The sequence below is a fragment of the Rhincodon typus genome, chromosome 35 (assembly GCF_021869965.1).
Source record: "Rhincodon typus isolate 14 chromosome 35, sRhiTyp1.1, whole genome shotgun sequence".
NCBI classification, from domain to species: Eukaryota; Metazoa; Chordata; class Chondrichthyes; order Orectolobiformes; family Rhincodontidae; genus Rhincodon; species Rhincodon typus.
The window spans coordinates 16404410-16417552 of NC_063366.1; the positions used below are offsets into that span (position 1 = coordinate 16404410).

Genomic DNA, 13143 nt, shown 5'->3' on the forward strand with positions numbered 1-13143 from the left:
CTTTCTCCATTTAAGATGCTCACCTCCCTCTGCCGCAAATTGGCTGCAGAGTAAGGTTCCACAAACAGCAGTGCAATAATGATTGGGTTACATATGCTGTTCATTGGGGGAGAATCCCAGACTCATCTTCAAAATATTAGCTGTGGAATATTTTAACTCCACCTGCAGTGGCACATGGGGCTTTGATTTAACATCTCAACCAAAAGGTGGCCCTTCCGACAATGCAGTATTCTCTCAATATTGAATTGAGTGTTAGTCTTGACAGTGCTGAACTGTCTTTAGGTGTAACTTGAACATTTGATCCTAATGACTCAGAGGTGAGAGTTCCAAGACAGAACAATGATTAACACCATTATAGCAATTGTAGTACATCTGTGGTACTGGTTGAAATTTCAGCTTAGATTTTGCAATCTGGGGCCCTTTGTGTCTAGTATCATACAGAATTTTGGGTAGTTGATCTCCCTGACTGGCTCTGGTGGCACTACAGCTCTGTTTTACATTGGGGAGGATGGAACATTTTTAATCTTTGCCAAAAAAGAAAACCCGAGATCACCAAATGCCAAGACATGGAATGATGAATGTCTTCAATGGTTTGCAGAGAAGAGCAAGTAAACAACATGGTACGGGAGAGGGGGAAAGCAAAACAAAAAATAGCCTGTGCTTAATCTTCATTAACTAGTGTGTGTATCTTGCAGCACAGATGAGGTCACTCACTTCACCATGCCTGTGCTGAGGCCTGGGGTTAAACTCCATAGGTGCTGAGATCTGAGAACAGATTATTTCAAGCAACATGCAGGAGGTTAAACTGTAAAGGTTATGTTGCCATAGTCCGATTAGACCACACGGCTGCTTTTATGAGAAGGAGACAACCAGTGGTGGTTTAACCCGAGGGTCACCATACTTCAGGTGAGGGGAGAGGTTAAAAAGGAGATTCTTTCATGACAACCTCAGCTGATGGAAGGATTGAACTCTCACTGTTGGCATCACTCTGCATTGCAAACTTGCCATCCAGCCAATTGAGCTAAATTGGACCCATGCTCTGAACTGAAATTTTGCAATATTTACTTTTGTGCCAGTAGAGAGAGTTGCATTTGCCTTTACAGCCTAAACAAGATGATAGCAGTCTGCTGGAAGTGGCAACTAGTGAGACGTGAACAACAGTTATTCAAACTGCTCTGCTCTCGTTGACAGACTACTATTCAGCACAGGCCATCATCACAAGACAAATATTACCAATCCTAAACAATCCTTATGAGAAATGGAAACTGATTAACCCTTTGAGGCCTTCCAGTGACCTGCAGCTAGTTCTTTGTGGGAGAATCAAGAATGTGTCAAAGCACAGACTGGAGAACGTTAGCTATAAAGCAATAGGACCTTAGGACCTGATCCACAGGATGGATGTTTGTGGCCGAGTTGGGAATACAGTCTAAGCTCTATGTGAAAAGAAGCAGCCAGTTTGATTTCTGTTTAAGGATGGCCAACTCTGGATGTATCCCTGCAGTCATATGATTTGTAACCCCTACTTCTGCTGTTGTTCACCATCACATGCATGGCCAATTAGAATGCCAACAGACTCCTCAATAACCAATTAGATGCTTCTTGAGTCTCAGACAGCCTCTCTCCTCTATCTCCAACTTTCAAATAACAAGCAAGAGTGACTAAAAAATTATTTTTATACCTCATGATTTTTCTCCAGAGTGTGCTCATGAGTGTCCAGGAGGTTAACTTCTAATCAATTATAAATAAGGCCATCTCTTAACTTCCTTATATCACTCACCACCCTATATTCTCCTTCAAAACATCATCCCACCTTCTGTATCTATTCCTCAAAAAAGAACTATCTGCTAATTCCAACTGAATTTTCAAAATCCTAAATGTCTAACTTTCAGCCCTCTGTTTGCTACATTATATCTCTACATACTCAACTATACATGACCTCCACTTTTGCCCTAATTCCCACCAGAGCCAGTGCTCTCTTTCTTGGTCAACCACCTCACACCCTCTGTTTCCAAAATCTCTGCTCCCTTGCAGAGGTACAGTGGACAACAGCCAGATGTGATCCACTTAAAACACTATTGGTTTTTGTTCTTGTTTGCCTAAACAGAACAGATAATGCCTGGAATTTCCTTTGCTCTGCAAATCATTTTCATTATCCCTCTTCTTTGTCCCTCTTACCTCCAACAAGTACAAGAAACTTAGAGCTCATTGTGACATAGATCAAGATATTTCAATCAGTTATCTCTGCAGCTTCCGATCCTCCATTAGATCACCAGACCAAATAGAGAGTCATAAAGCTGTAAAGCATGGAAACACCCTTGGGTCCAACTCGTCCATACCAACCAGATATCATAAATTAATCTAGTCCCATTTGCCAGCATTTGATCCATATCCTTCTAAATCCTTCCTATTCATATACCCATCCAGATGCCTTTTAAATGTTGTAATTGTACCAGCCTCCATCACTTTCTCTGGCAGCTCATTCCATACATGCACCACCCTCTGTGTCAAAAAGTTGCCCTGTAAGTCCCTTTTAAATTTTTTCCTTCTCACCTGAACCTATGCCCTCTAGTTTTGGACTCCCCACCCTGGGAAAAAGACCTTGGCTATTCACCCTATCCATGCCCCTCATGATTTTACAAACCTCTACACGGTCACCCCTCAGCCTCCAGTGCTCCAGGGAAATTAGCCCCAGCCTTTTCAGCCTCTCCGTATAACCCTCCAAGCCTATCAACATCCTTGTAAACCTTTTCTGAACTCTTTAAAATTTCACAACGTCTTTCCTGTAGCAGGGAGACAAGAATTGAATGCAGTATTCCAATAGTGGCCTAACCAATACCCTGCACAGCTGCAACATGACCTCCCAACTCTTGCTCAATGTACTGACCAATAAGGGCAAGCATACCAAATTCCTTCTTCACTATCCTGGCTACCTGTAACTCTACTTTCAAGGAACTATGAACTTGCACTCCAAGGTCTCTTTGTTCAGCAACACTCCCCAAGACCTTACCATTAAGGGTATAAGTTCGGCCCTGATATGTCCTTTAAAGATCCCTCTACCCTTTCATCCTAATTTTGTCTTAGTTTCTTCCCTCTTGCTCTCACTCAGCTCATCTTATCTATGAAATCCACCTCCTGTTCCTGGATCCCATTCCCATTAAACTACTAAGTACCTGACATCCCATTATGGCCCAATTGTTAGTTGATATTGGAAATGGTTTGCTCTTTGGGTATCTTGCTCCTTCCTTTAAATCTGTTGTCGTCACCCTTTCCTTAAAAAACAACCCTTGACAACTACCATCTGGTCTCCAAACACCTCGGAAATCTTTGAATGTATTGTCACCTCCCAAGTCCAGGGCCATCTAATCCAGCACTTCATCTTTCAATCCCTCTATTCAGTTTTTCCATGTCTGCCACTGTAATGACTTATTAAAGTCATCTGTGACATCTTACATGACTGTAACAAAAGTAAACTTTCCCTCCTCACCCTTCCTAACCTGTCTGAAGCCTTGACCATGTTTGACCACACCATCCTCCCCCACCTCCTCTTCACTTATCCATTTAAATGGGACTGTTCTCACCTGGTTCCATTCTATCTAATCGTAATCAGAGTATCATTTGCAGTAACTTCTTTTCCAAGATAACTTCTTGTATCGTTTCCTCTGGTAAACCCAAATGACCTATTCTTGTCTCCTCCCTATTTCTCATTTACATTTTGTGTTTGGTGACATCACCTAAAGGTATGGTGTTAATTTTTCCAAGTACATTGACAACACCCAGCTCTACCTTACCACCTCTTTACAATCCTACAATATCGCTTAATTATCAGACCATTTATCTGAAATCCAGTACTGGATGAGCAGAAACATTCTCCAAATAAATACTGGGAAGACTGAAGTCATCACTTCTGGCCCCGCACCAAACCCCATTCCTCAACACTGATTCCAGCCAACAGTCCAAGATTAGACCAGCTAGTTTGCAACTTTGGTGTCATATCAGAATGGCAATAACCTGAGTGAGCACTGCACTTGCAAAATGCGAGTAAATCTTTAAAAATTTGTTTAAGATACATTCACCTGTCCAACTGAGCTCTCCCATAGAAAGGAATTTTTTTTTCTCTTTTCAGTGGTGAATTACAATGCTGCAATTGGTGCCAAGTACTCAAAGGGTTAATGGCTTAAAGAAAACATACATGTGACATTAAAAGTGTTTTACTGAAGAGCAAGCACTGAAATTGACCGTTTTTTTGCCCCAAAAAGGAAAAGGGACAGTAATGAGAAATACTAGACATGGCCATGGCAAACCTTCTGATATCTTCACAGACATTCTGTGCCTGAAGGGAATGTTTGAATGGGCATTATGATGAATCCTCCAATTTCTCCAATATTAATTATCTCCCCCACCCAACCACCCTGTTCCAGGAACAAAGGACAGGAAGCAAAAGAGAAGAAAACCCTTTCAGAAAATACAATGGTCCCAGCCACTTCTGTGGTTTCTAGTGGTAATGATTTCCACTGAAGTTGTCACTATAGCTCTCCACCCTCCCAAAGAAGAACAGAAGACAAATGGTCTCTCACTCTATCTCAGCTCAAACACCTGTGGAGTCTTAAGCCAATGTTTGAAAACAACAACCCGCAGACAAATGCGGGAAATATCAAGAAATTAAAATCAGGAATTAAAATGGAGAGTGAGGCATCAGGGTGATCCCTGAGGTCAAAGTCACACATCAGTTTGAATCCTGTCAAGCAAGTTTCAAACCCAGACAGTACTGTAATGAGGAAAGCCTCACTGTTAAGCCAACTATTACCTCATAGAAGCTGAGAGAAGGAGCCCAGAGCAAATTGATTCATCCACAGCCAAGCTCAGAGCAACTGTGGTAGAGAAAGGCCCTGTCCCACCCTTTCTCAAGTGGGAATGGGTGCTTACTGCTAAGCGACACATCAAGAAAGAGAGAGAAGAGGGAGGGAGAAGGACTGAAGAGAGAAACTGAGTAAGGGGAAAGGGGCTGAGAGAAAAAATAATAAAGGAGATCAAGTCAAAGAACGATTGAGAAAGCAAGGAGGAGAAAGACAGAATGATTAAGGGAAAAACAAATTCAAGTATCTTTCAAATTGTTAAACTGAATTCCAACAGTTAGCAATATAAATAAATAATAACTGTTGTTTCCTCCCATTCTTTTCCTGTCTTTGAAAGTCAACACTTGTCTGTATAATGAAATGAGTTTTCCTATTGAGATTAATGGAGGGTTATCTTGTCAGCACAGCGTACCCCTCCGGCCCCATTTCCAGACCACCCCCCATGAAATCTTCTGTCATTATCCAATTCCAACACCTTTGGCTACTCAATGTTGGGGTCTTTCAAGTAAAGCACATTTTAATTGTGATGGAAGTGAAATGGTTTACCACTGATTTCATATTTTTAAAAAAACTTGAAGTACAGCGGAGCCCGACTTGTAATCGGACCTTTCGATATTAGCTGTCCAGAGCTTAACAGTGAGGCTTACAACACCAACTCCCATAGAATTTTCTACTTCCCATGTATTAGTTTTATCTTCTTTGTCCTCAAACTCCCTTGTAACTCTTTCCTCCAACTTAACTGTTGCCTTCTTCACACTCCCCCCACCCCAAGCCTGCCACAGTCCCATTGAGCCATTACAAATTTGGAAACTTTGCTAATGGTTTAGAGGTTCTCACCTCTCTGAGCTTTGTGGAAGAGATGGGCCCCATGTTCTCACTACAGGCAAGACTGAGGGATCAAAGCTGTAAAGTGACAGAATTCAACTCCTGTTTTCTTATTGTTTCACAGGACGTGGAGATTGCTGACAAGAGCAGCATTTTTGCCTATTGCTAATTTCCTTTGAACTCGGAGGCTTGCTAGGCCAATTCAGAGGGCATTTAAGGGTCTACCATGTTGCTGTTGCTCTGGAGTCACATGTAGGCCAGACCAACTAAGGAAGTAGTGAACCAGATGGGTGTTTAATGACAGTGATAGTTGTTTGCAACTAGCTTTCATTTTCAGAATTTATCAATTGAATTTTAGAATGGAATTGGATTTGAATTAATGTCCTCAGAATGTCAGCCTGGGTCTCTGATTACTAGTCCAGCGATATTATCACTAGGCCACCATCTGTTTCAATGTGCTAAGTTGGGTTAGGATTGAGAACGGGATATGAAATCGCTCCAGGTCCCTGTCACTGGGTATGTTGTGGGGCATTGGAACAAGGCTGTGTTTCAATGCAGTCAGTGGTACACCAGCTTGTGACCATTATCTACCCAGGCTCATAGGTGAAGTGTTGAAGGGTTGATTCTGACCTGCTCGGTGGTCTGGGTGGGAAGTGGAGCCGAAAGGGTTGGCAGCATATTGGAAAGATATAAATATTTTGCAAACAGAAAATAATAAAACTCTTTAAAATGCATAGGCCCTTTAAATCTCATTTCACTGGGGAATAGAGCAGGAGGATCAGGAATAATTGTATAGTTCTTTCAAAGAGTCAGCACACGGTCCCGAGGAACTGAATAGTTTTCTTCTAAGATTCTATAAGGGATCAACTTTTAATGTCATTATCTGAGTTTAAAAATTGGCAAAGGGAATCTATGGGTGCTAACATTAGCAAGAACTTAGGCAGCTGGGCCTTTATAGATTACAGCTTCTGTAACCACCCCTGCCATTCAGTCAGATGTCCCACTATTTTTGTCCAAAACTGTTATGAGTGAAAAAGAAAATGATTGCAATATTTCAGCACTCTCTAAGCCATGCACTTAAACATCTGCCTCCCCATTTCCCTCATAGGTTCCAAATTGGCATCACATCTTCATGCCAGTCTGGGTGCGATGACTGGCGGACTCCGCTGCACTTCATGGGTAGAAGTGAAACACACCAAGCTCAGATACAAACCCTGTGTTAAAGGAGTGTCGGTAGCAGTGAGTGTAGCGGTCACGTACACCAACCTACCAATTGCGTCCTTGAGGTATTTCTGACCAATCAACTTTAAGTATTCTTCAATCGCCTTGGTTGCCAGCGTATTCTCACGAAATATTAAATGCTCACGGTCAACAAAACGGTCAACCTCCGTCATTGCCATGTCAGAGAGGAAGTCCTGCCAGAGAGAATAGTGGCAAAAATCAGATTCAATTACTGAGAATCATGCAGCAGGAGGAAGCCATTCATCCCTTGTGACTGTACAAAAGCCAATTAATCCCATTTCCCCTTTCCTTTTCCTGTAGACTTAAACTTTCTCCTCCAAGTATCCATTCTGTCCTCTTGTTAAAATTCCCATTTACACAGTGCATTGCAGATCCTAATTCACCACACAAAAAGATAATCCTCACAATCACTACCAACTACCCCACTCCCCACAATCCCAGCCCTGCCGCCACCACACTGCCTTTTCCTTTATGCAGGTCATCATAACCTAGGTTTTATATTTATTGACCCTTCTGCCATTAAGAACAGATTCTCCTAATGTACTGTTGATTATTTTTGTACACTTTGCTTAAATTATCCCTCTTGACTTCTGCTCTAAAATCAGTCACAGATTCTTCAGCCAGTCCAGAAAACTGAAGTTTCTAATCTTTGATACCATTCCAGTGAATCTCCTTTGCTCCCTCTCCAAAACTTTGACATCCTTCTTAATGCGCCTTGCCCAGAATAGGGCACAACATTCCAGCTAACCAGCTATTTATAAAAGATGTAGCATAATTTCCTTGATTTTGGACTCTATCGCTTTACTATATACTCAAGAATTTCATATGTTCTTTTTGATAACCTTCTCATCTTCTGTTTAAAGTTTTAATTTCCACTGCCACACAATCCAATTTGATCTTAATGGGAAGAATTGCCAAATAGGAGAACTTAGAGATGTATGAACATGGGAAATATCAGCAGGAGTAGGCCTTTGGTTCCTTGGGCCAGCATGGCCACTCAACCACATCATGGCTGATCTGCTACCTTAACACCATTCTCCCACGCTATTCCCATATTCCTTGGTATCATTGGTGTCGAGAAATCTGTTGATCTCTATAGCAATTTTACAGGCTAATCTTTTACAAGGAACTTTATCCTTAAAACTCTGGTCGGTTTGTAAAGAATGACTTCCCTTTTGTAAATCCATGCCAACTGTCTGATCCTATCACTGTTTTCCAAATTCTCGACTGTTACATCTTTTATATTGGATTCTAGCATTTTCCCCACTACTAATGTCAGGTGAACTGGTCTTGAATTCCGTTTTCTCTCTATATCCTCTTTTAAATGGTAAGATTACATCAGCTACCCTCCAATCCATAGGAACTGTTCTAGAGTCTATAGAATCTTGATTGACGACCACAAATGCATCCACTTTTTTTGAGGCCATTTCTTTGTGGTGTGTGGGGAAAGACAGCACCAAAAGTCAGAAATCCATCATTGAGCTTAAATAAAATGACTGGGAAATCAGTCCAGGTGGAACTTCTGATCACTCAGGATGGGACAGTAAAGCTTGTACTTATATTGCACTTTTTGCAAACTTCAAGACATCTGAAAGTACATTACAGTCATTGAATTACTTTTGCTGTGCAGTCACTGCTGTAATGTGGGAGACACAGCAAACAGCTGGGCATACAGGCTCCATAAATAGCATTGTGATTATGAACAATTTTCATGATTTTGGTTGATGGAGTAAATTGGCTGTTACACTTTTAAGAACTCCCCTGTTCTTCTTTGAATACATAATCCTTACGTCAGTAAGATCTGAAGGGCAGATAGATAACCATGGTTTAGGGACTCATTGATCGTGACACTATATTAAAAGTGCCAAATACATATAAGCTGTTCTTGATGTGGAAGGTCACAGGAAAAAGCAGCATTAATTGCTCACCTCCTAATTTCAACAATTGAGTGGCTTCACTAGGCTATTTCAGAAGAGAGCTAAGAAACAACTACTCAGAGATAGCAAGAACTGCAGATGCTGGAGTCAGAGACAACAAAGTGTGGAGCTGGAGGAACACAGCAGGCCAGGCAGCAGAGGAGCGGGTAAGTTGACGTTTCAGGTTGGGACCCTTCTTCAAATCTGAAATGGGCAGTGACCAGGTGGTTAGGCTGGCCATTATTCTCGGCAGAACGGTCCCCTAGTCTATGATTGGTCTCACCGATGTAGGGAAGAACACATTGGGAGCACCAGATGCAGTAGACTAGGTTGGAGGAGATGCAGGTGAAGCTCTGCCTCACCTGGAAGGACTGTTTAGAGCCCCAGATGGAGATGGGGGAGGTGTTGCATTTTTACGATTACAGGGGAAGGTACTGGGCGGGGTGGAATGGTTGGTGGGGAGTGTGGCGTGAACTAAGGAGTGGAGAAAGGAATGGTCCTTGTGGGAGGCAGAGAGGGTGGGGAGTAGAAGATGCTGCAGGTGGTGGGATCTAATTGGAGTTGGCAGAATTGTTTGATGATGGTACGTTGAATGCAAGACTGGTGAGGTGGAAAGTTAGGACAAGGGGGACCCTATATTTATGATGTTTGTTGGGGGGGGGGGGGCGCGATGTTTAAGAGCTGTGGAGGGCTGTCTGGATGACAGAGGGGGAAAACAGCACTGTTTGAAAAAGGCAGACATCCACCAGAATGCTTGGGAAATCCACAGCTCTTAACTGCACCTGCCCAGTACCTTCCCACGTAATTGTAAAAGATGCAACACCTCCGTCACCTCCATCCGGGGCCCTAAACAGTCCTTTCAGGTGAGATAGAGCTTCACTTGCATCTCCTCCAACCTAATTTATTGCATCCAGTGTTCCTGATGTGGTCTTCTCTACATTGGTGGGACCAAACGTGGGCTAGGTGACTGTTTTGCCAAGCATCTTCGCCTGGCCCGTAACAGCCAGCCTAACCTCCCGGTCACCGCCCATTTCAACTCCCTCTCTCAGCTCCTGCTCTGACATGTTCTTCCTCAGCCTCTTTCATTGTTACAGTGACTCAAAACACACATTTGGAGAACAACACCTTATCTTCTGCCTGGGCACCTTACAGCCCGGACGACTCAACATGGAGTTCTCCAATTTTAAATAACCTTCCCACCCATCCCCCACCCATTCCTCCAGATGCTGCCTGGCTTGCTGTGTTCTTCCAGCCTCCTGTTTGTCTACCTAGGTTTCCTTCCCTTAACGACCTTATTCTCGAGTCGATATGGGTGAACTGGTTAGGGTGTTTATGACAATCTTAACATCTTCCTTGCCAATTCTATTGAGATAGTTTAAAAAAACTGAATTCACAGTTCAATTAAATTCACAAGGGCAGAACGGTGGCTCAGAGATTAGCACTGCTGCCTCACAATGCCAGGGACCCGGGTTCGATTCCATCCTTGGGTGGCTGTGCAAACTCCAAGTAGACAATTCTCCCTGTGTTCTGCATGGGTTTCCGCCAAGTGCTCCAGTTTCCTCCCGCAGTCCAAAGATGTGCAAGTTAGTGGATTGGCCATGCTAAATTGCCCCATACTGTCCAGCAATTTAGGTGCGTTAGCCATGGGAAATGGGGGGATTACAGGGAAAGGGTAGGATGCTGTTCAGAGGGTCAATGTGGACTTGTTGGACTGAATGGCCTGTTTCCACACCATAGGGATTCTATGATATTCTATGATATTACATTCTTCAAACGTCAGTGGATTTTGGACAAATGTTGTCTAGATTATTAGTTCAAGTGTCATGATTGCAAATGCAATAACATGACCGACCATTGCACTATCATTCCCCATGCTGTGATATGGAGGTGGCCAGTGTTGGACACAGACACAGAATTTATAAGCAAAAGATCAAAGGATCATAGAACTGATGCGAATGTATTGAATAAACCTAAGATGGCTGTTAAATCTCCGTTAGAAAGGATTAATATCCAAGTCCCAAATTCTTTGATCTTTGCTTATAAATTCTGTGTCTGATGCCACCTCTCTCACTGACACCTGAAGAAGGAGCAAGACTCCGAAGCTTGTGTCTTCAAATAAACCTGTTGGACTATGACCTGGTGTCGTGTGATTTTTGACCGTATTCCCCATGCTAGTTATAGCATGCCAATAGAAATGCTTGGTGTGGCATTTTATTGCAGTAACTAACTTTGCTGTGTAAAATAAGAGAGTGGCTGACGCCTATTCAAACAGTATCACAGCAGGGGCCAGGTCTTTTCAGCAGAACAAGCAGGGAAACTGGGAAAGAAAATTGAAGTGTTAACAGCCTGACACCCTGCCAGGAAAAATGCAATGGAAGACAGAGTGGCGTGTTTCTCTGTCAGTCCATTAAAAAAAACCCTCAATATGAAACCTCGGTGCATCTTTAAGCTGCCTGAAGCCATTCAGTTTGCTTCTAAAATAGTATGCATTCACACTTACTGGAGCATTTTATATCATCTTGTAATTATTTTAAATACTGAGTGGCACTGAGTATATTAAGGAGAGAGAAATCCCAAAGACCTGAGTCAATAATTTCTCATCTAATTTCAAACTGTGTGTGAGAGAAGTTAATGCCTAAACACTGTGTAACTGGAATTTGTCAGTGAGCATGCAATCTTGGTGAAACTTGGTGCCACACATTGAAAGAGAAGACAGCACTACAGACAAGGATGGCTTTAGCAAAACAAGCATCACAGTGCTTCTCATAAGGCATTGCCTGTCCTGCCTTGAGCATCTTCTTAAATTATATGAGTGGGAGACTGGTTCCATTCTAATCTATCCATAACCATCTTTAGTGCATTCTGTTCCAACTCACTCAGTCAAATTATGGAATCATTGGTTCTACCTCCTATTTCTCATCCACCTGCCCCTTTTGAGATATCATTCTAAAATACAGCATCACGTTCTAACTGCATTTGATGACACACACACTACCTCAACATCATTTCTCTCTTGGCCCCTCCCTGTTCTTGATTTGATACATTGTTTGTCTAGCCTCCAGTGTTGAGGGACAAACAATTTTTCCAGTTCAATGTTTCAGTCCCATCAACCCTATCCCTCTTCCTGGCAGCTGAGTCAGAACCAGACAGTTTTCAGCATTGGTTTCATATTGAACACGGAGAAGCTGCCCACAAATCTGCTTCATCACCCAGTCCGCCTGTGCCTCAGCTCGATCATGCTATTGTTACTTCTAGACTTGATGATTCCCCTCAGGAACAACCTCCTGTCTTTTACCCTCCACAAGCTTGAGTTCATCAAAGCTCTGTTACCCACTGTCTGGATCTGGTTCACCCAACAACCCTATCTTTGCTGACCTGCACTGTCCCCTGGTCCAGCAATGTTTCAAATTTAAGATTCTTGTTCTTGTTTTCAAAACCCTGAAAAGATCTTACCTTTCCCCATCTCTGTAAACTCCTCCAACTCCTCAAAAAAAGATCTGTGTGTTCTTCCAATTATGAATCTGTCCACTACTGCTTGCTATACTTTCCACTGCCTAGACTATGACACTGGAATTCCTTCTTAAATTCTTCCATCCCTCCTCCTGAGTTTGCCCTTTAAACCTACCTACTTGTCCAATTTATTGGCCGTCAATTTAAATAGCTCCTTATGTGGATTGTTGTAACATATTAATCTGACAATTTCTTTTTAGGATGTTTAATGAAATTGAACATATTGAAAGTATGAAATCTGTTCCTGGTAATGCAGCAATTCAGTGAAAAGTTGAAGCTCCTCCTAATAGATTCTGCTTCTAAGAAGGATATGTAAAAAATTCTGGCCTGGTTTAAAAAAAAAAATCCCTCAAATGCAGAAAAACAGATTATCATGTTATTTCTAGGAGACCGTGGGGAAATTGGCTGCTGCATTTCCTACTTTACAATCAAGTAAAATCAAAACACGACTTGATTGATGTGAAGTGCTTTGGGATGTCCTGAGATCAAAGAAGGCGTACGACAAATGCAGAGATCACAAGGTGTAGAGCTGGATGAACACAGCAGGCCAAGCAGCATCAGAGGAGCAGGAAGGCTGACGTTTCGGGCCTAGACCCGACAAATGCACGTTCTTTTCTAAGAGAAATCAAGGTTTCAGTTGATGGAAATCTTGCCAGGTGATATTAATGAACACTTTCACCACCGCATTAGAAAAGGTGTTAGAGAGTCATAGAGATGTACAGCACAGAAACTGACCTTTTGGTCCAGCTCGTCCATGCTGACTAGATGTCCTAGTTCTATTTATCAGCATTTGACCC

The 13143-nt window shown here is 42.4% G+C and overlaps 1 protein-coding gene across 3 annotated transcripts in view; it reads right to left on the bottom strand.

Annotated features, from left to right (window-relative positions):
- The window catches only part of syngap1a (synaptic Ras GTPase activating protein 1a), a 311203-nt gene that overhangs the window by 68350 nt on the left and 229710 nt on the right, over window positions 1-13143 (bottom strand). For 2 of the 3 annotated variants that reach the window (XM_048616706.1, XM_048616707.1), the window contains exon 5: window positions 6892-7093. In XM_048616706.1, coding sequence (XP_048472663.1) covers window positions 6892-7093 — 202 coding nt within the window. The remainder of the gene's footprint in view (window positions 1-6891; window positions 7094-13143) is intronic. The other variant, XM_048616705.1, reaches the window with a different exon arrangement.